This window comes from Alosa pseudoharengus, unplaced genomic scaffold (genome assembly GCF_046254945.1).
Source record: "Alosa pseudoharengus isolate Yale_2024_CS ecotype anadromous, Long Island Sound unplaced genomic scaffold, YU_APseudo_1.1 YU_APseudo_1.1_scf_22, whole genome shotgun sequence".
In the NCBI taxonomy this organism is placed as follows: domain Eukaryota; kingdom Metazoa; phylum Chordata; class Actinopteri; order Clupeiformes; family Clupeidae; genus Alosa; species Alosa pseudoharengus.
The window spans coordinates 24,085,086-24,109,432 of NW_027468680.1; the positions used below are offsets into that span (position 1 = coordinate 24,085,086).

A 24,347-nucleotide genomic window follows, 5' to 3' on the forward strand; every position below is an offset into this window, starting at 1 on the left:
ATGTTTTCCGCTAAAATGGCGCAATATGTTGATGCGCTGTTAGTAGGCTACATAAAGGCATGCTGCACACACTTGGTTGGGCTAACGAGCCGGCCAAAGAGTAGTAGCCTAGGCTGACGCATTAGTTGTGTGCCGCCAAGGATTTTTTCACCGTCACTTCTAACGTTCTAACGTTCTGTTATCAACATTCCTCTTTGGCTGCTACTATTTGCGATGCACTCTGCTTTCGAAATTCATTTACATTAGATTCCATTCTTTTCAATACAACTCCGCACACCAGCATCACACTTTGCAGCCGTGTAATCACGATTCAGTTATATTTGGTCGCTGCTCCATAAAATCCATTGTTCATCCAGTGTTTGCCTGTTAAAAAACTTCGGCGTTGATGTGTGTGGCAAGTGACAGTGCACCATAGACTGTAGGCCTATAAAATGGCAATGCACTTCTGCAGTAACAGTTATTTCAGTTTATATCAGCTATATTTCTGAAGAATATAGTGTTGCCTCAGGTCTGCTGCACATCTTTTGAAATTTGATTTGAAATAATCAAATAGATCTATGTCTTAAAGTTCCGTTAATAAAGTAACTTGCTTTGCTTTCATTTGAATCCCAATCAAGATAAACAATAATTGCTTTATTGTAGGGCTGTCAATCGATTAAAACATTTGATCGAATTATTTACATACTCTGTGATTAATTAATCTAAATTAATCGCATATATAATTTTTGCTGTGAAAGTATTTTAAATATTTAAACTCAAATTAATCATTAAATAATCAGCATTAGTGACATTAAAGTTTAAAAACTCTTTTATTATTATTTTCACTGTTCAAATAATGGCCATAATAATCTATATGACCTAATATGCTGAGGAAATAAATTCAAAAGTGCTTTGGGAATAAGTTTTTTTTTCCACATACAAGGCATTTCAGGCCACAACAACCTAGGGGACACAATGAAAATAAATTAACACTCCCCTCTATGTCAACACTATTTCTTTGCATTGATGTGTGACTTTAGAGTTGACAAACTCCAGTGATATGCAAATTTCTTGCTGCAGACATTGCAGAGGACTTTATTTTAATCAACACTTTATTTTTATCATCAGGCGTTTTTTAAAAGTAAATGTTCCAATCAATGATCTAGGCAGCACATTTTCTTCTCTCTCCATTTTACAGTCTAATGGTTACTGACTAGAACGGCTCAGGGTCAAAGGTCATACGGAATTGATAAATCTGTGTTATTTTTTTTAATCAGTTAATTTTTTTTAAATTAATTAATCAAAATGAATCAGTTATTTTGACAGTCCTACTTTATTGTTAATATGGACTCCTGGAAAGTTCAGAAATGCAAAATAATAGAATTTTAATCATATGATAAAATATGTGATTAATCGTGATTAACTATAGGAATTCAGCGATTAATCGTGATTAAAAATTTTAATCGTTTGACAGCACTACTAGATTGTAATGAAGGATCCGATTAGTTACTTAGCTACTTTGGATATCATGGGGGGTTTTCATATTTTTTTTATTTAATGTATATATTTTTATGTAGCCTACTGGTACCCAATATCTCAGTCGACCCCACTTGAATTTCAGGTGACCCCACATGGGGTCCCGACCCCAAGGTTAGGAAACGATGCATTACACACATCAGCCTGCACAACATATAATATTCCTGAACTAACAACTCCTACAATATCAATAGCTGCTATGACAACCTCCAGTCAGGCTTTCATCAACATCATAGTACTGAAATTTTTCTAGTTAAGAAATTAAATGATATTCGTCTGAATACAGACTTAAGTAGACTCAAGACTGTCCTAGTTTGCTTAGTACAGCCTTTGATTCTGTTGATCATAACATATTGCATGATATATTAGATGGTTGAAGTCTCATTTAGAAGACTTAGAAGGGATTGCTTTGTTTCTGTTAGCACTTATGTATAAGAGAAAACCACCATGTCATATGGAGTTCCGCAGGGATCCATTCTTGGGCCCCTTTTATTTAACTTATGCATGCTTCCTCTTGGACAACTTTTTTAAGAGTACAAAGTGGCTTACCATATCTATGTAGATGACACCCAGATCGACTTTTTCTCTCTCACTGATTGACTGAATCGTTGAGTTTGTGTCCAAGCTTTGAAAAAGTGAATGGTTAGATACAACAACAAAACAAATATTTAAATATTTAAAAAAAAGACAGGACTGAGAGAGTTCTGTTTGGGAACAAAGAAGCAAGCCTGAAACTCATGAATGGGGACATTCGTTTCAGTGATTACACATATAGCCTTAATGAAATTATTTTGGCTAATTTTGTTTTGTTGTTTACAAGGGTGTAGGCCTATGTGGTGGATGCTTTGCCATATTTGAATTGGATCACTTTGCCCTTGATACAAACCAGCACATTTGTTGGCAAGTTAATGGGAGAGACTTTCAAATCATGATCTAATGCTATGAGCCATGTTTTTGCACATTAATCAGTCCTGCAACTTTACAGTGTAATCGGATGTATCTCAGGATTGTGTTGTATGTTCTCCCATCAGTAATATGACAATTAGAAGTAAATGGCAACAACCCTTTCCCCAATCTGTCTCAAAATTTGGCATCGTGCAAACATGCAGAATGTGCAGGCATGATGTCAAACTTTGCAAACAACCCACAATTACCACAGCAAACAGTCCACAATTCCCATACTGAACAGAAGGCTCAAGCGCTTCCATGTTCAGTGATTCTTGTGTGAGCAGTTTGGGTTCATAAATAGCTGAGAACTTAACTCAGAATTTAGCTCTTGCAACTATGCCACGTTTTTTACTGTCAAGGAGGCATAGGGTCTTGTTGATATTGTTTCGGGTGTAGTCAGGCTTGGAAGCATGCTTTGTCCAAACAATTCAATGTGAAGTGCCCAATTATATATGTATATTTTGTATTGGTTTGATACAATATATTTGTCTAAATGTAATGAAATATTTAGGGCCCTATCATGACATTCTAAAGTGCATCGTCACTCGTCAAAAGTCTATTCAAATTTAGTAGGATGTCCAGTTCACATTGGGAGGGGTTTCGTTCTCAAAAGTGGAGCGCATGGCGTAACAAGGTGTTCCTAGGGGCTGTATTTTGGGTCACCAGCGCATGGCGTAAAGTTCGTTATTCACCAGCGCGAAGTTGAATTCGTTATTTTGCACCTTTATTTTTTAAGCATTGCGCCCAGGGGTGTGGCAATTAACAACCTAGGGAGGGACCTGGCGCATTGTCTAAAAATCGCTATCATACACCACCTAAACCTGGTCAGAAGTCAATGGCGAGTTGTTCATATGCTATTTTAAGAGCGCATGTCAACAGTCATATTGGCAGGTGCACGCACCATCCTTCTATCATTCATGAATGCACACCAGCGCACGTCCATGCAAAGCATTACAAATTGCACGATTACAATGGTAAACATAATTAGAATAAAGATATTACGAAATACTGTACATCTCATGATGAGTAGTTATTCACCATCATTTGCAAATTGGTAATGACGGTTAAAAGTGATTAGGGGAGAGGCGAGAGACACGTATGGAGCACAGCTGAAGACGCACTGTCACGAGATATAAGCAACTCCTCTGCAGGATAAATGTTGTTTTATTCAGTCATTTGAGCAACATTAGGGTAAGTGTTGCTTTTTCCAGCCTATGTTTTCGATGGTAACCCATTGTCAGTCAATAGTGAAAGTAACTGCATATAACTGTCTTGTCGTTGACTGACTCCTTGGTGAAGTTAGTTTCACTTTGCCAATGAGTTCAAATAATAGACGAGTGCAAATGCGTGAAGGCTATGCTAGGCTTTAGTAAAGCATGGTTTAAGAATGACTATTCCATACGGTCTCACAAGCAGCCTCCTTCAAATGCGCCATTGAATGCCAAAATACCGATGCATTTATTTGACATATCGCGCGTTGCGCCGTTAAAGGGAATGACAGATGTCATTCTCATTGGTTTAAAATGATGTTACGCCCCAAACACACCCATATGACTGATTAAAAGACCTAGGAACACCTTGTTACGCCATGCGCTCCACTTTTGAGAACGAAACCCCTCCCAATGTGAACTGAACATCCTACTAAATTTGAATAGACTTTTGACGAGTGACGATGCACTTTAGAATGTCATGATAGGGCCCTAGGTCTTTTAATCAGTCATATGGGTGTGTTTGGGGCGTAACATCATTTTAAACCAATGAGAATGACATCTGTCATTCCCTTTAACGGCGCAACGCGCGATATGTCAAATAAATGCATCAGTATTTTGGCATTCAACGGCGCATTTGAAGGAGGCTGCTTGCAAGACCGTATGGAATAGTCATTCTTAAACCATGCTTTACTAAAACCTAGCATAGCCTTCACGCATTTGCACTCGTCTATTATTTGAACTCATTGGCAAAGTGAAACTAACTTCACCAAGGAGTCAGTCAACGACAAGACAGTTATATGCAGTTACTTTCACTATTGACTGACAATGGGTTACCATAGAAAACATAGGCTGGAAAAAGCAACACTTACCCTAATGTTGCTCAAATGACTAAATAAAACAACATTTATCCTGCAGAGGAGTTGCTTATATCTCGTGACAGTGCGTCTTCAGCTGTGCTCCATACTTGTCTCTCGCCTCTCCCCTAATCACTTTTAACCGTCATTACCAATTTGCAAATGATGGTGAATAACTACTCATCATGAGATGTACAGTATTTCGTAATATCTTTATTCTAATTATTTTTACCATTGTAATCGTGCAATTTGTAATGCTTTGCATGGACGTGCGCTGGTGTGCGTTCATGAATGATAGAAGGATGGTGCGTGCACCTGCCAATATGACTGTTGACATGCGCTCTTAAAATAGCATATGAACAACTCGCCATTGACTTCTGACCAGGTTTAGGTGGTGTATGATAGCGATTTTTAGACAATGCGCCAGGTCCCTCCCTAGGTTGTTAATTGCCACACCCCTGGGCGCAATGCTTAAAAAATAAAGGTGCAAAATAACGAATTCAACTTCGCGCCGGTGAATAACGAACTTTACGCCATGCGCTGGTGACCGAAAATACAGCCCTTAGTGTGTAACACTACGATAAGTCTTGAGATTATTGGAAAAATTGTTCCAGTAATGCTGTTCCACACTACCTTTCTTAAAGAACTAAATTAACAATTCAGTTTATTATCAGATGGTGCCGTGGGGTTTAACCGAACATGTTATAACTGCAAGGGAAAGATTATTCTCACACCGGGTGGCCCTCTGTTCTCGTCTTGCTGGTCAGTGACCCATCAGTGTTCTATGACAGGCCTTGTGCATTCTGAATTTAGATTTTGGATTAGTGTGCATGCACATTGCTGTAAAAACGTCCTAAAATTCTGTCAGATAAAATGGAATTATATGATCTTAACCAGACAGACATGATGACGTTAGACATTAGGTGCAATAGGAGTCCTGAGACAGAGTAAGAGTTGCCTTGAGCATTTTGAAGAATTTATGTTATGTGTTGTCTTTCTTAATCTTCTTCTAAATTACTTTACTCCCCATCTAACCTTAGGGACCAGACTGGTGTTAACTAAACTTTTAGCAAATCTGAGGTATTCTTTGTGAAGTGATTCTATTAGCCAGAAAAATTGGTATTATGTTACAGCATACATTTTGATAATTTTGAATCCACAGTTGATTAGCAAGACATGGTGTGCGCTGACTGACTCCAGATGTCAGTGAATCATGGCTAAAGGGCTTAGCAAGCAGGGAAGGGATGCTCTTTATTCAGTGAGGGCAAATTATGTCAAAATTATGGCATGTCATCCATAAAATCAATTTGATATTTCTATGACCTAAGATGGGGTGCTTTATTATGTTCTCTCTCTAATTATCTCTCTCTCCCCTTCTCTTGGTACTCTCAACATTGTTTAACATTGGAAACACTGATCCTTTTTAAGCCCAGGCCTTTAGAAGAATTCTGAAAGAACGTCACTGATTTAGTTTGGTGAAGATATACTGTACCATATGCAATTTTACCAATGACACACCTCGTCCTTCAGGGTGGCACACAGTATGCCTTGGATGATGAAACTTTTTTTCCTCAAGCACAAACTTTTCAGGATGCTCCTCCATGCTTTATGGAGATGTAGCTGTAGTTGTAGTTGTACTGTAGTTGTTGTACAGTAGTAGTAGCAGAGACCTAATGAGGAGACATAGCACTCAAAGAATCTCCCATAGAAATGTATGGTGTTAGTTCGTAACGCAAACATGGCAGTCATCTACACATATTATGCCCCTTTCGCCGCCAAAATTTGACATGTGAACATATCGTGCCAATCATGTGGTGTGTTGTGAATCCATCGTGCCAATCATTTATTGTGATCTCGCAGCTGGAGCGAGGTTGGTGTCGTGAAGCCTTGCGCACGCGCAGTTCTGCCCGAAATAAATGCGTTGCAATATGGCCGTCGAGTGGAGGGTAGTAGTAGTATTAATAGTAGTAGTTGTAGTAGTAGTAGTGATAACAAGAGTTCTGCTCAGAATAAGATGACCAACTAATTCTGGAATTCTTGTAAAATTCCTGGAACATTCAGTTCTCACAAAGTAGATCAAGATTCTCCAGATCCTCTAGTGGCCTCTTGATCAAGGCCAAATGTGTTTTGGAGAAAGCCTGCCTATTAGATTGGTTTATCAGCCCATCACATTGTTTAGGATGGTTAGTGTACCAGGCTTTGGAGTTTGCACACAGATCTCAGTTCTGTTCGTTCTATGTGTCCAGGACCACACAGACAAGAGAAGGCTCTGCAAGTTCCTCCTCCAGACAGACGGGTGCATCCAGGACAGTGAAGCGTTACCCAGAATCCACTGCACATCTCAACTCCAATGCATTGCCCACTGAGAACAGACATGGCAATGAGCTTGGTCCAGGTCTTTTGAACAATAGCCCAAGACTACAAGACACAAGTGGGCAGAGCTCTATCAACAGTGCAGTCTCACCATCTGGTAAATATACTGTTATTTACTTACTAGTTATTTACTAGTACTAGTACTGACCCAATGTCTTTCTCTCAAAACATACACCGTCACGCACACACACAAACACACACACAAACACAAACACACACACACACACACACACACACACACACACACACACACACACACCAAACACACACACACACACACACACACACACACACACACACTCACATCACCTTGTCTATGCTATCCCACAAACTCATGGGACTCATATTGTGTCATTACTTACCACGTTTAGTATTAAACAAGTTCCCCACAGATTTTGTATATGCACACATCAAATGTTTCACTCTCAATGAAGAAGTCTTTTTGGAGACTAGCCAGATGGTGGACATTCTCTCTCCCTCTCTTTTTCTCTTCCTCTCTTTCTCTCCCCTCCCCCTCGTTCTCTCTCTCTCTTTCTCTCTCACTCTCTCTCTCCTTTTCCCCCGTCCCCCCTCTCTCTTTCTCTCTCTCTCCCTCTGTGTTCTCTCCTCCTTCAGAAAGCTTATGCAATGACGCATCCTCTCTCCAGCTGCAGGCTTGCCACAATATCCAGGCATTGGCACTCTTGGGCACACGGAAAAATACTCTCTCAAACACACACACACACACACACACACACACACACACTTGCAAACACAAACTTACACACCTCCTCTCATCCTATTGTGTCCAATTCATGCAAGGAGTCTAGGTCATTTGTGTGTGTGTTTGTGTGGGTGTGTGTGTCTGTTAGGACAATGCAGCTGGTGTCTGGAGTAACGTTACCCATCTTACTACTGCTGCTTACTCAGGCCCCATTCCTACTCTGTTCCGTCCCAGGGGCTAACCTCACTTCTGGTGTCGACCGCATCAAGATTGTTTTCACGCCCATGGTGTGCCGCAGGACTTGCTCTGGAGGCCGCTGCTACAACAGCTGTGAGAGGGGAGAGAAGACCACTGTCTATAGTGAGAACCAGAACCAGCCGCCAAAAAGCCAGGGCTTCCGCCTATGTGAGTGTACTAATATGCCCTTCTCTTCCTCGTCTAAATGGCTCACCACAATGGCTCACACAGTCTTTGCTTTCAAGTAATTTCCACATCTGTGTCTCCAGAACATATGTTGCACACTGCAAATGCAAATTGTATTTTTTACAGGAAAGTATTTAGGCTACATTGGGCAAAGGGAGATGTGGTAGGGGCTGTCTAGCTTGGTTTAAAGAAAGCCTATGACAGAGGTATATGTCATTCTTACATTTTCAATTTTATTAAATATTAATTAAATTGATATCTTACAGACAGAAAACAGCCTTAAACCTCTTTGTTATTTAGTCAGTACAACACTATATTAAATGCCATGTGTTGCTGTAGCCTATTAATGACTGGGGACCACTTTTGATGCCTGATACGATACTTATACCAATACCACAACCTTTAACTCTTTCCCGACAGCCCATAGAGAAATCAGTACGTACGTACTGATGACGGAAATTAATAAAAGTATCATTTTTCTTCACTGAAACCCCGTGAAAACGTCTTTGTATGTCAATGAGTGTCTAAGCCAATCAAATAAATAGGTTTTCCTTGGATATGTGTTGTATTTTTGCTATTGGTTAGATTTTATATTTTGTGATTGGTTGTCAAGCGCCAATCGCGATATTTCAACATGGCGAGTAATGACAATCGACCGAGGTTCAGTGGTAGTAATGACATACTGTTCAGCTGTTTTTAAAAGTACATATGCCCATGTTGTCTAGTGATATGAAACTGTGTGGTGTGAGAGGGTAGGGGCCAAATCTGTAGTGTAACTCCGTGTGGGAGGTATCTGAATCTGTTGGGTCATTTTCAGCAACACTGACTCTGTTGGGTCATTTTAACTGTTCATCTGTTTTAACAGTCTAAACTGTTGATGATTATTACACATTGACAAAAAAAAAAACATGATTATTAACCAAAATAATATGTATGAGATGAAATTGTAAGTTATTTTTTTTGATACAAATGTGATATTGCAACTAATTGATAATAAAACTATATAATGGTTATTTAGGCTCGTCTGTATACATAATTTCAAAATTAGTTATTTAGAGTTCCTTTCACCCAATTGCTACCAAACTTGGTATTTATTTAGCCAACAGGTAAATGCAACTTTCTGCTATTTCACTTTTTTTATAACATGCTGTGTTGAAGCTGAGGAGCTTCACAAACTCAAAAAATGTGCCCGAAATATGCAAATGGTATGCTAATTTATGCTAATTAGTATATATAAATAATACATAATTGTCATGTCAAACATATATTTGTGTAGCCTAACTATCTGGCTTCAAGAGAAAATGGATGGTTTCTTTGAGATATGCTTAGGTCACCCACAGCAGAATGAAATATCAAAGGAGTCATTTTTGGCCTGTTTTGGCCCTGTCGGGAAAGAGTTAAGACCCTCTCCGGTGACAATCAAGTTTTTAACCTGTTTACAGGGCCATATGGTGTTTTTTTTTTAGTGAAATGAGGCACAATGCACAAATGACGGTCTCAGAAAAGTGAATTCAAATATTGTTACATAGAAAATCTAAGGAACCAATGCTGCATACCCATACAGCTACAGTATGACAGCTACTGTATATTATGAGAGACGCCAGATGTAGCGGTTGTAGCCAGCTACGGTTTTCTACTTTCCAAAGATTCCAAAGCAGTTGTTGCAAAGCTAAGTTTCACAGTTTTCCACAATTTGAAAAGGAAAATTGCAAAAGGAGAAATGTTGAGGCTTGGTATAAAGGACTTGAAGGATTGCCATCTAGAAAGGGATAGATCAAAGTTTGATTCGTAACATATCTTAATTTATGATTTTAAGTTTTAGTTTCACTTTCTGTCAGCATAAAAATGAGAAAATACAGTGCAAAAAGTGTTATAAACATGTGAGATACTTGATTAATGATATTTATTTTTAGTTAGAGACAGTAGGCCATATTTGAATAGGATTTTATGATCTTGGTAGCTTCGGAGCTGCATCCATCCAAGTGTCTGTTCAGGTAAAGGCTGGGTTACTGCGTTCAATTTGTACTTGTAAGTTATGTTCCCAGTCATATTTCCCAGTTATGAGCAAGACATTTCAATTGGGATGCCTTTTGAAGTTGTAATTCCTACTTTTCAGCTCGTTTGAACCCCCCGAGTTCAAATGTTCAAGATGGCTGCACCCATTAATAAGTAATGAGATATCTACTGTTTATCAGCAGTCCAATTTGTGTCTCATTATATCAGTCGTAGAAACACTAGTGTCCAATGTCTCTCTTGCCATGGCGTACTGTTTCGTTATGGTTTTCTAAGGAGTAACCCTTTGATAGGTAAAACAGGGGAAGGCTGGGAGGAGAGAATTTAATCTAATTTAACATAATTACAGAAAGCATTATCAACATTGAAAGCCATTATTCTGTGTATCAGCGTTAATCCCACACCTGTCATTCGGCCGCCCTTTTTAACTCTCTGCACTATAAAATCCCCTAAAACCGGACAAAAATCACAGCTCCTAATGCATTTCTATGGAGCCTTGAGCTGAAGTTGACAGAGTGTGTCTGCCTGCGCAGAGCTATTGGACTGCCATTGGCTCAACTGCGTTCGATAGGCAGGGCTTGCGATCGGTCAATTGCCAATTACCACTTATGAAACACTTGGAATGCAGCATAACTTTCTCTTTGAATACTTTATTAGGCAATTGGTGAAGCTCTACGTCCCTCTTGGTCATTTTAGGAATGGCCATTTTAAGTGATCTGATACCGTCTGTTTCCCAGTTTTAAAGATGACATAGAATGGACTGGATTTGTTGAATAAGTGGAGTTTAGTGCATGGCCACAAAGCTAACATTAACCGGAAACACGGTTGTTTCGAACCTCATTTGTGAATCTCAGACTTTGAAATGACACAAAAAAATGGATGAATCTGAACAAAGACAGTGTGTGACCTGACGCAAATATAGACCACCGCCCCCCCCATATGTAACATTACCACTTCGGGCCCTATTTTAATGGTCTAAAACGGAAGTGTCTTTGCGCAAAACGCATTTCACTTTGTGGGCGGATCTCGGGCGCTGATGCTATTTTACCGGCGGGATATTTGACTGTTGCGCCCGACGCAAATCTAAAATGGGGTTGTCTGAAGTAGCTACATTAATCATGGGTGTGGTTTGGGCGTAACGTGCAATAAACCAATCAGAGCGTCATCTCACATTCCCTTTAACAACTGGCACGCTTGTTCCATAGCTGATTGCTATTTGCCAGGCGCAGCCAGGAGCGTTCACAGCGCTATAATCACTGTTCAGTTGGGAACAGTTAGCTATTGATTTTCATCTTGACAAAATGTAATACAGAATTGTCACAAAGACATACTTTCCGATGTTTTGGGATCATTCTCACTGAATCACGAGGTTATGAATGCATGGTGATATATTTGCAATGTACAATGTAATCTAACATTACCTCTCTATAGACAATGCATATCTTCTGTCAGTTAATCTCTTCTCTCCCGTGCTGCCGCTGGGGCATTTGGGTTAAATGGCATCGGCATGCAGTTCAACATCACGTCTCCTTAAGTCCTCTAACATTTCCTAATTTATGTCATCAACACATCAGTGATTCGTGAAAATGTGTACGCTAGATTTATGCCTATTTTTTCACATGGACACCACACTGATTTCCCTCGAGTGGTAATATTTTTCTTTGAAATTATGTATGGTTTACAGAAATGGGAACTACACTGTATAGATGAGAGGAGCTAAGTGTGCGTTGCGCAACACAGGCGGCCAAGCAAGGGCTTCGTTTAAGTTGACCTAACTTTCAACTCTGCACAGTATCCCATTAACTGCGTGACAGTAGACTATTTACAATATTTTCTGTAAAGCAGAGTTTGTAAACACGTTATCATCAACTTAATTCACGCACAACATTTATTTGAGCAGGAGAGAGAATAACAATGAATGGATGCAGCAACTACAGAAATTGTAAAAAAATTGTAGGCCTAACCATACTTGCTGCTTTCTTGTACTATCTGTTGCTGGTTAACAGCACATGAAAAGCTGATTTAAGCTAATTCACTAACTCAAGACTTCAAGGCCATCATGGATATAAAACGTTTTTTGAAAATAACAAAAGGATGGAGGGAACATAGCAAAGCTTGGAGTTATTTCAGATGGGCTACAACAAGGTAGGCAAAATTATGGTGCTTAAAACCTTACACAACGGTAAATTGGAACAAAACTAAAAGTAACTTTAGCCTTTATAGGGCTGTAGCCTATAAAGTTGTCCAGATTAATAGGTCGTAATTAGGCGTTGTTGTAAAGATATTGCATGTAGATGTTGTACTATAGGCTACTAAATATTTAGGTCACCAATGCACGAACAAAACCGGGAAATGGACAAATATTATCAAGGCTTTGAATGTTTCCGTCTGTGCACGGGGGTGTCTGTAGATTGGTGTGCAACGCATTCATTCATGCAGGCCTGTGGTCATGCATGCGCCCTTAAAATAGCATCTGCATTTTCGCCACAGACTTTAGACCAGGGAGTTCCTGGTCTGTGGCGGAATTGTTTTCTGAAACTGCAAAATATCAACAGTGAACGTTTGCGCCGGAACACGCCCCGTCTTTTCGCTGAACCGCCCCCGTGGGCGCAATCGAATTCCCTAATTTACAGGCATGTACCTGTGGAGGGAAAATTCCAAATAGTCGCTGACTGCAAAATAGGAAAGACAAACGCGCGAGTATACAAAGTCAATTGCGCCGGGCCGGAAGATAGAGCCCTTCGAGTTGGAGATTCAAGTAGAAGTTGCTGAAGGCAGCCAATCAGAGTGAAGCACACTTAATTATCCATTTGGTTGCCAGATAAGCATGAGGTGGTACTAGATATCTGCTAAAATGGCCCATTTTATTCCCCGTTCTAATTATAGGTTTGTAAATGGGCTTGTAAAATAGCACCTGAGCATGTTGTTGACAGACCAAAGTTGCATACCTTCTATGTTAAAATACTCGATTCATCCATTCTATGTCATCTTTAAAACAGCTAAGCTGTTAAAAATAAAGTACAATTGTCTGGATGCAAGTTGGTAAGGCTGCAATGGGCTCAGTCCAGCATTCTCAACAAATTATGGCTCAGCCACAATAGCACATTCCTGCTAAAGGGGTTTATTATTAGTCCTGCACGATATAGTGGCACGACCAAGATGCAAAAAGTCAACAAATAAGCAGATGACAAGGAATAGTCAAAGGAAAATAACTATTTACAGCACCACTGTAATCAACAGGGACCAGAGGCATTAAAGCTCAGCTCTGTGCCAAGGAGTGCTGGGTGAGGTGAGGGTAGCAGAGATCACACATGGTGCCAACTCCCTCCTCTCTGTCGCCATAAAATATACACTGTATGGACAGAAGTGTTGTTACATCTCCCTCTGTTATAAATCCCTCTCTGTGATGCTTGTCTGAAGATAAACAAGTTATTCTTGAAACTCAGTTGCATTTTCTCTCATTCCAACCAGTGGGATTATTGGTGGAAGCTGTAGGGTTTATGTCAATGGTATTACACATGTGTGATGAAGTGGCATGGAATTTGCAATGAGATTCAAGACAAAATGGCAAACGGTTGATAGCATTCTGGAACAGACTTCAATATGTAAGGTAAACACTTCTTGTGCTTGACAGTGTTTGAAGCCTTACAAGATATGTTACTTTGTCCTCCTTGTGCGTGTGTGTGTGTGTGTGTGTGTGTGTGTGTGTGTGTGTGTGTGTGTGTGTGTGTGTGTGTGTGTCTGTGTGTGTGAAGGTTCTGTTACTCTTGCTCCTGGAGGAACGTGTGGAGGACAGTAAACAATTCCCTCATGCTTTAGCTATGCCCTCTGAGAGAGGCAGTAAAACCTGGTTGAATAACATAGCTGCTGTTTTTGGCTCTCTCTCTTTCTCTATCTCTCTCTCTCTCTCTCTCTCTGTCTTTCCCTTTCTCTCTCTTTCTCTCTCTCTCAGTCTCCCTGACACACACACACACATACACTCATACACAGTTTAACCAATGTGTGCTTTAAGACAACGTGCCCCCTTCTAGGACACGAGCCAGTTTTGTGGTGTAGGCTGTATAAGTTGAAAAAGAACAGTGGGATGTGATGACATTGTGAGGCTTCTGAGCTGCTGTGTCCATAGTTTTGGCCTTTGTCTATATCATGTTTTATTTGTTGCGCTTATAGAGTTTATGACTCCTAACTTGTTGTGCATGTGGTTGTGGTTGTGTGTGTCTTATGTGTGTGTCGTACTGTATATGTGTATCAGTGGGAAAAGCGGAAAAGAGTTGAAATGAGTGAGGTTGTTGTCTAAGAATAGTTTGTGAGGCATGCTGAGGAGTGGAGTGGGTGAGAGCGACGCACTGTTCAGGACTGGGAAACAGATATGAGGGAAATGAATGGCCTTTGTAGCCATGATTTAGTCAGCATGTGTAATCACTGGCATGCCTCCTGCTGCTCCTCCCTTATCCAATCTCCCGCTCAATGTGAGAGAGGAGTCTGTGCACACACATGGACATAGTCTCCTTTTGCCTTGCTTTCATCTCATTTTATTGTCACTTCACACAGTCAAAATCAAAACCTTCCAAATATGAACAAGCTAAATTCTCCGTCTTTGCTGTGATTCTGTGCCTGTTAAAACACAGTTATTGCCATGTTGCCTGGGTTTGCTGCATAGATGTTTTTTTTTCATACTGCTGGGAGATTTGAAATTTGGTTTCATGAAACAGGTTCTTTGAATGGTGTTCTATAAAGCTCACACCCAGTTGGGCCGCCAGCACCATTGCCAAGAGCAGAGGAGGAATTAAAGGGTTGGGTGGGCCCTCAGTCAGTCCCCAGTTACCCTTACATCCCCTCAACCAACCCCACTCATTTTTGTATAACTGTAGTAGTGTATTAACTTATTAGACATTTGAAAGAAATTATTTTAAATTCGGGGTTGAGGAGCCGGTTCTTTGCCTGGCGTTTCATGAAGATCCCATTCAGTTGAGACACAGGCACCACTGCCAGGATAAGTGGAATTAAAGGACTGAATGTGCTTGGTCAGACCCCTGTTCCTCTTACAGCCTAGCAGCAGCAGCATATCATACATGTGTAGATAGGCCTATTTATGTAAATATAACATTTATATAGCATTTATATGTATATGTTTGTTGTGATATTTGGTTTTCATGCATACTTACATAGTAGGTCAAATACTCAATTTTACAATACAATTTTGTGATATGTGAAAATTGACTGTAATTACAGAAATATTATGATCATACCTGTGTTCAGAGCATTTAGTGATACCTACAGTAATACCATGTTAATGTCACATTGTCTATGAGTACTTAAAGGCTTCGGCTATGAGTCAGGAAGGCCAAATTCCAGAATCTATCATAAGGATGTTGATGTGGAAGTTCATGGGAAGTCATCAGTGGTCCAGCAGGAAGTCATTAGAAGTGTAAGAGTGAAGCCTTCACAAGCATAGGCTGAGAGGAGAGAGAGAATAGGCTGAGAGGAGAGAGAGAGAGAGAATAGGCTGAGAGGAGAGAGAGAATAGGCTGAGAGGAGAGAGAGAGAATAGGCTGAGAGGAGAGAGAGAATAGGCTGAGAGGAGAGAGAGAGAGAATAGGCTGAGAGGAGAGAGAGAATAGGCTGAGAGGAGAGAGAGAGAATAGGCTGAGAGGAGAGAGAGAGAGAGAATAGGCTGAGATAGGCTGAGAGGAGAGAGAGAATAGGCTGAGAGGAGAGAGAGAGAATAGGCTGAGAGGAGAGAGAGAGTGAGAATAGACTGAGAGGAGAGAGAGAATAGGCTGAGAGGAGAGAGAGAGAATAGGCTGAGAGGAGAGAGAGAGAGAGAATAGGCTGAGAGGAGAGAGAGAATAGGCTGAGAGGAGAGAGAGAGAATAGGCTGAGAGGAGAGAGAGAGAGAGAATAGACTGAGAGGAGAGAGAGAGAATAGACTGAGAGGAGAAAGAGAGAATAGGCTGAGAGGAGAGAGAGAATAGGCTGAGAGGAGAGAGAGAGAATAGGCTGAGAGGAGAGAGAGAATAGGCTGAGAGGAGAGAGAGAGAGAATAGGCTGAGAGGAGAGAGAATAGGCTGAGAGGAGAGAGAGAGAATAGGCTGAGAGGAGAGAGAGAGAGAGAATAGGCTGAGATAGGCTGAGAGGAGAGAGAGAATAGGCTGAGAGGAGAGAGAGAGAATAGGCTGAGAGGAGAGAGAGAATAGGCTGAGAGGAGAGAGAGAGAATAGGCTGAGAGGAGAGAAAGAGAGAATAGGCTGAGAGGAGAGAGAGAATAGGCTGAGAGGAGAGTTCTTCCATATGGAATTGAAGACATCATAAAGGCCTGAAAGACATTTTATGAACTCTATGTTGTATACTACAGTGTCAGATATATTTCTCCCTTCCCTCCAAGTGTAATTTGTGGTGTGATTTTCCCATGCTGTTCTTCCATGCACTGTAGCTACGCACTTTTTAGCCCACACTTATCCTGCCTTGGACTCTGATTTGCATGTCCAGAGGGCAGTTTTGTGCTTTGGGCAGAGCAAACCCAAAATCTGGGCGTTTCTTATGTAAACACCATTACACATGGTCTGCCTTCACATGATCTTGGAAACGATCTCAGTTATTAATCAGTTCAATCACAGTAAAAGTCAACAATATCAATAAAAGATGAAAAAGAGCTTTTCAAGCGCATAAAAGATGGTCATGACTATTCCAAACTTGTTTGAATATACCACTAGAGACTTGTGCAGACTTCTCGAGGAACACATTTCAAGCGACTGCTCATCCACATTCTTTTCTGGTCCTCATTAAAATCATTAGTGATTTGTTTGTCCTTACATCTAGGATATCACATTGCAGACGGTCAATGTCATGCGCATGTCTCAGCCAATGGTGGTAAGATGCTTGATTAGGCCTGCTTGATTAATATTTAACATTCAGTGTTAAGGGTACAGACAATTTGATGTACCTTTTTCCCAACAGTGGATTTAAAATATGAATCTCCACGCCAACAACATGTCTTCCTGTTAATAGGCCAAACCTATTTATTGCTGGTTTCTTTGGTTTTCTTTCTTTCTTTCGCTTGCCAAAATGTGATGTTATATACTGTGTATGATAGATACACGTGAATGTGTTAATTTTAGGCTATATGTAATACAGATTTGGCAAACTGTGGCAAGAAATTTGATCTTCTCTCTCTCTCTCTGTGTGCGTGTGTGTGTTTGTGTTTCTCTTTTATCCAGTCTTCTGTCAAATACCCTGTCTGAACGGTGGCCGGTGTATTGGTCAGAACCAATGCTGGTGTCCGTCCAACTCCACTGGGAAGTTCTGTCACCTGCCAGCTCCGCCTCCAAGCAGAGCCACCATCCAGGGATCCAATGGGAATGGAGGACATAATAGCTCCTCCCACTCCATGTATACTTTGCCCCTTTCCAACCAGGGAGGTAATTAATCATTGTTTATGTTCAGTGGTGTTGGTCTGCTGACTAGTTGTCCAAAACATTCAAGCCGATTACAGTAATGACTTTGTTGTAACCAAAACTAAATGAGATGTTAAAACTGACCGTATGACTCGTATCGGCCAGAAATGCAATGCCGGCCCTGGCCGTGGTGCGACTGGCTGGGGCACCTGCACCGTACGCCGGTGACCCAGGTTTGATTCCCGCCCCATGGTCCTTTCCGATCCCACCCTGACTCTCTCTCCCACTCATTTCCTGTCATTCTCCACTATCCTGTCCCATTAAAGGCATAAAAAGCCCAAAAGAAAATAAAGGGAAAAAAAGGAAAAGAAATGCAATGCCAATTAGTGTATATACTGGTGATTTATGAAGAACAAATTTCATGCAGAATACTGGATCAATCTCTAGACAAATTCCCTAATGTCAAACGCCAAGCTCATAACCTTATACTTAAGTCCCTCAGATCCTCAGGGACCTTCACCAACTCATCATCAACTCAAGATAAAACTCTTCAGCACTTAAGAATCTTGTATAATGCTGTTAAAAGCCCTACACAAAGCAGTGCAAACTGGCTCTAACCAGGAGAGATTAGTGAGAGGCGCTGATGTACACCTGTGCAGGATTAAAAAAAAAGCACATCTGTCTTATCTGTAGTATGAGAAACATCTGTCTCACTTGTCCTCAGTGGATGCTTTATGGAATAGTACCCACAAAATTCCATTTGGCTCTTTAACAGTGAGAAGGTGACTCCTGCATGCTGGTATTTTCAGCAAGGTTTTAAAGAAACATACTGTATGTCTGTTTTGTTCCTCCACTCACACACTTCTCCTCCTATGCCAGAGACATTAACTTGATATTGAAAAGTACTTACACTGACAAAAGACTTGAAAAGAGTGTAAAAACACTGAAAGATGCAGAAAAAAGAATTGAAAGAACATTTTAAAAGAAAAAAAAAAACAAAGCATTTTTCCCGTGCCCAAAGTTTCTTCCAATAGAAGTTTCAATTTCATTTTTTAATAAATGCCATTTTTACAAAGCCAAACTCTGTTTTGTCTCCAAAGAAAAGGATATCCTCATGATGTGATTCATATGCACAAGACCAGAGGCCAAGGTACTCACAGCTGTCAGGATATCCTTTACCAACCCATGAATACAAGTGTGATATCGCAGTACAGTTACATTAACAGTTCATTTTGGCCATATATTCTCTGCCTGAAATAATAGCCCCAACCAGATTTAGCATCAAGAATTGCCTGGTTACAAATACTGACTGCACTGCAGCCTAGTTGAGTTAGAAAGACTGTTTGTGTGCAGTTGCCTGCTTTCACATGAATGTTCTTTTGTACATCCCCCTAGGGATGGCATGATACCACTTTTTAATTCCTGATACCACAACTGAGTGTCTGCCAAGGCCCATTCAATATCATCTTTCCCCCTAATTTACAACTAAGCGCTTAATAACACATTTGTCTGGATACATGTTGGAAAGGCCGCAATGCGGTCAGACCAGCTTTCTCGACAAATAATGGCTTAGCCACAATAGGGCCCTTACAGCTATTTACCTACACAACAAATGTTATATTTTTAAAAAAGAAGTGCATTTAGGATGGTATACATATGGGGAATATACAGAGAGAACTTTATCACAATTTACGGAAGACCAAGCAGAGAGAGAAGGCTGAGCCTCGCTGCTCTTCAGTGAACAGCAAAAAAATGTGGGACTCGATGACAAACATGGTCCCAGCTAAACAGTCTCTGTGTTTAAGAATTAAATGAATTAAATTACTTTTATGCAAGTTTCAAAATAACTTATTTCTCTGAAGAGCAAAAAAGACGCTCAAGATATGGTACCGATATCTGACTGTCTAAAGATCAATATCACCATCATCAACCAGACTGTAGCGCTGACTTCTTCCCTTTCTCTATGCCTCTCTCTCACACTGTTTGTATATGTGTGTGTGTGTGTGTGTGTGTGTGTGTGTGTGTGTGTGTGTGTGTGTGTGTGTGTGTGTGTGTGTGACAGCCCATACGCACCTATCCATGGTGAATGTCCACATTCAGCATCCCCCAGAGGCTGAGGTCCAGGTGCATCAGGTGGCTCGGGTCAAGCCAGGTCAGGCTGTGCAGAATCATAGCCGAGATGGGTCATCACACTCTGTGCAGCAGCGCTCTCAGCCTGCCCACGGCAATGACCACAACCTCAACAACGGCCATGGCAATGGCAACGGCAAGACCAGTCCTACAAGGCCCCTCAACAGACAGAATGGACATGTGGGAAGATGCTTTCAGGAGACTGTTGATGGCCAGGTAAGTTCACTTGCATTTGCACTTCCATCTAGTCATTTAGCTGAAGCTTTTAGTCAAAGCCACTTACATGTGAGGAACAACACTCTAGCTACAGTCCAATGGGAGGCCTAAGATTTGACTATTTTACATTTTACAACAACAAATCCAAGATAATTGTGCCGAAGATTTGAATAGAAAAATGAGCAGAAGATCCAGGTTAACAGGTACTAGAACCAGATACTAGTAGGAAAAAGGAAGAAAGTGCCTGATAAGTGTGAGTTGGGTGTGTTAGGGTTGCAGGAGGTGTTAGGAGAGAAGGTAGACCTACTCTGGAAAGAGATTGGTCTATTGGTTGCCTTGAGCTGCCCTGGATACCTGTGGACTGATGCCTGAGCTGCAAATTCTGTCCAGTTTTTGAAGATAGGTAGGGTTGTGTCCATCAGTCTAGTGAATGTGTCATTCAAGTTTCTGCTAGCTGCATGTATGATTGTAGCATCATCTAAGGTGAAACCATTGTTTTGTGCACTTGCATGTAGAGAAATCTGAGAGAAATTGGTATGTGATGCAAAAGACCCAAAAGACTCACAAAAATCCTTTTTGATAATGAAATGCATCTGTAAATTTCCAATTTGAATCACATTTCAAACCATTTCCAAATTGCATTTCATGGGGTTTTGTGTTGACCATACAATCAAAAAAAAAATCTTGATACAATCTGGATGTGCTAAAGTTGGATTTGGGCTGGCAGTCTATGTCCTCAGCTTTGTTTAGACCAAACTGATGCCTATGCTCCATATGAACTCAACTCACAACATTTTTGTAAAGGTTCTTTAATGACCAACATCAACAACAAGTGACTTTATAATAAAAGAGCTGTCATGAGATTTACAGTTACAGTTTATTACTGTAACTATATCCATACTTTGGGAATGTCCTGTTGGTTAGTTGTTTGGTTTGAGTTTTGTTGGATGTTCCTATATAAATTTGTTGTGACTTTTATATGATTTTGCTATTAATGATGACATGCACTTTAGGAGGAACTCTCTCCTAAACTGTAATGTAGTAGCACTAGAGACTCACTGTAGACCTCTATAGTCTACTACATTCATTGGCCGATGATTGACAGTAGCCACAACTTATAACTGTACATGGTTTTCCAGTCTCTCATAGCATGGAAGCCCAGAGAGTCCTCAGCTGTTTTAAAAAGTGCTATACCTTTCACCGGAAGCCCGTCTGCCTTCGATTTACACTTTAGCTTGGTATTTACAAGGCCCTGTGCACCCCCTGCGGTCTCCTGTTCCTGTGCTTGATGAGAAACGTGTCATGAGTTAGAGCAGAAGGGAAGTCACGCTCCACTACACAGAGCAAGGGAAAGGTCCCTGTGTACAAGCAGAGATTGGTCCGAGAAAGAACAGAGTGGACAATAAAATGAGCACGAGAAACAGTGCAGCAGACAAAGGAGAAAACGTTATGCAGCTCGGTAATACAGTACCTGATGTCACCACAATCCATTTTGTGGCTCTGAGTTAATCTACCATAATACAACCCGTGGAAGGACATTTAAGGCTTGGATAAAATTCATCAGTGTCCTTGCCCAGTTCTGTCCTTGACTCCAAAGGAGAGCATCAACTGTGCTTAAGATTTCAACAATTCCTGTCACAGACCAGAGGTGTCCAGAGACTTGTGGGTTTTAATCATTCTTTTAGTGTTAAATTTGAGATACTGTGCCGACAGTAAACACCAGTGTCCTAGTTTTGTGTCAAAACACACACTCTCTCTCTCACACACACACACACACACACACACATATATATATATATCAAAATGCCAATATATTTTACAACTTGCTTGCTTGGAATGTTTCTGCAGGGATGTCTGACAATAATCTTCACCCAAGTAGTCCAGAGCCCCAAGTGTCCATGCCAGCAGTGGATTGATCTTTGCCAAAGTCTGTTTTGGTCCGTCCTAATTAGACTCAGATGCTCTGCATGCACACACACACACACACACAGAGCACAATCACTGCTTCTGGAACCTGGTTTCAATGTCGCACAACTCACCCTACAGCTCAATTGCCACAACGAGGAGAAGTGACTAATGTGTACACTTAACCCCATGATTGATTTGTGATTTGAATTGCACTTTTATGAATGGAGAACGAAGGCAGAAACCCAGATATACAGATCAATTTTTTATTTTTTTTAAACATTGCGACATGATCGCTCTCGCTCTATAAATCAAGAGCAAAGTTTGGAGGTGTGGAAAATGAGCCATCAGTTGCCAGAGACAGAGATATTTCACTCCCTTACTCACAGCTCTTTTTGGAGCCACATGGAAAAAGACATCTGTTCAAGAAGGTGTAATTGTTTAACAACGCTGATAAAGACGCCTACAGAAAAGACGTTTTGTTTCTTGTCCCTTTTACCCACAACCAACAGTCGAAGTATTTCACTCTCAACTGCAAGCTTTGTGTGTTCTTTTCCTTTTCCTCACATGGTTTATTTATGAAAGTGTTTTCCAAGTACAGAAGAAATGAAAGAAGAGAAAGCCATTCCAAAATGGCAATACAGCAATTCCCATATAAATGTTCCAATACAGGGTTGCCACATACAATTATATTGTTGCACACAAGATGCAACAAGACATTTTGTGTGTGAAGTTTATAGACTGGTATATGTTGTGATTGTATGGTCTCACAATACTTTGTCTTATTTCTTTGTCTTATTTCTTTTGTACAAAGAATATGACTGTTCAGAAAAAATCAGAAAGATTTTTGTATGTCTGACCCACACATCTCTGGATGTCTGATTTTAAAGTGTTAGGTGCTTGATAAAAAATGTAAAGGATCCTCATTTGTTGGTGTGTGTGTGTGTGTGTGTATGTGTGTGTGTGTGTGTGTGTGTGTGTGTGTGTGTGTGTGTGTGTGTGTGTGTGTGTGTGTGTGTGTGTGTGTGTGTGTGTGTGTGTGGTGGTTGTTGTTGTTGTTGTTTTGTCATTTGATGTTGTGTTATTTGTGTGCATGTGCGCTGCAGTGCGGGAAGCCCCTCCCAGGTCTGACCAAGCAAGACGACTGCTGTGGAAGCGTGGGAGCGTCGTGGGGACTCAATAAGTGCACCGAGTGTCCAAGCAAACCAGGTAACATCAACAGACACATACAGTACACTCAGAAACAGACAAATATTCAAACATTCTTACGCACAGTACACTCAGAAACAGATACATATTCAAGCACTCTTACACACACAGTCTTACATATTTCTTATCACATATATTTGTATGTTGAATAAAAAGAACAGGCAACCTCTGCAGATATTGTAGACAGAACCTGTGCAAACACAATCTACCTTCTCTCCATACCTGCCATCACTACTTGATTCAACCCTCAGAGACATACACATATTTACCATAACCCATCTAAAGCTGGTTCTCATCTCCGATCTGATTGAATGTTGAGTGAAAGGGTAAGTAGAGTGTAAGTAAACAGCATACCACACTTGATTATTATGCATTCCACTCACTGTATATTTAGATTAGAGCTTTTAGTTGCACTGCTCTCCTAATCCAGCTGCTCCTGGGCCACTGCAATAGCCAGGGTGTACTTTTGGCTTTCTAGAAAAAAAAAGACATTGGGGTATATTTCTAGACACCAAATAAGGCACCAAATAAAAACATGTGTTCCATGAATAACAGGGCTGGCTAGGAGCACGTAGACTTTGCGACACTCTTGTTCTAATAGCAAAGCAATCAGAGTTCCTATGTTTCTTCAACTTGGTGGTTCTTTTAAACAAAACACAGCTCTGCATCTGCCCTAAGGTTTCTTGCTTCATACTAATGCTCACCAGAAAGGAAGTGCTCTGACAAAATACAAAATACAAATTTACTGTCTTGTATCACTTCATGAAAGAACTTATTCCCCTGACCAGGCAAACCACATCGGACATTTTCCCAAATCTTACGTAAGAAGTGAGACTAGAGTGCTTGAGTTTGATACCCAGCCTGTGTCTGTGAAAAAACTCAATTCAAACTACAGCCAATTCACTATTTTAAGCAGATTGCACTAGTACATCTCAATGGAATGGAATGGTGTATGTCAAATGGTTGATGTAATGGAGCTGATGACTGCAAAAAGAACTTGTCAGCCTGTCTCACATAAGACCTAATGGCAGAAGGATCTAATACATCACTTGCTCAGATTCTATACAATCCTACAGTTTAATCAGAACCAGACACAATAGACAAGACAATACTCTCCCTGGTCCTCTTGCCTTTGGACCAAATGGAGAGCTGTTTCAAGTGGACCACACATCTTCTATGTACAAAGAAAATCCCAATTATGTCAAAGCTAGCAGCTTTATCTATCTATCTTCACAATCAAGGTTACGTTTTGTTTCAAGAGGCATAAAAAAATTAAACCTTCTTGAAATTTACTTATTTAAGTTTAATACATTTGTTGAAGGATAATAAATTGGCTCATGGCAACTGAGGTCATGTATCCTTCCAATACTGGGTGTGAGATGGAGGGGACTTTTTTGCACTTATGTTTTTGAAGTTCACAGACATGTGGGTGATCTCAAGCACTTACTCTGAC

At 40.5% G+C, this 24,347-nt stretch overlaps 1 protein-coding gene across 1 annotated transcript in view; it reads left to right on the forward strand.

The window, feature by feature from the left end:
• The window catches only part of LOC143138930 (latent-transforming growth factor beta-binding protein 2-like), a 95,137-nt gene that overhangs the window by 30,620 nt on the left and 40,170 nt on the right, over nt 1-24,347 (forward strand). The window contains exons 4-8 of the mRNA XM_076299411.1: nt 6,775-6,998; nt 7,839-8,009; nt 17,258-17,458; nt 19,497-19,780; nt 22,792-22,894. Of these exons, the coding sequence (XP_076155526.1) occupies nt 6,775-6,998; nt 7,839-8,009; nt 17,258-17,458; nt 19,497-19,780; nt 22,792-22,894 (983 nt within the window). The remainder of the gene's footprint in view (nt 1-6,774; nt 6,999-7,838; nt 8,010-17,257; nt 17,459-19,496; nt 19,781-22,791; nt 22,895-24,347) is intronic.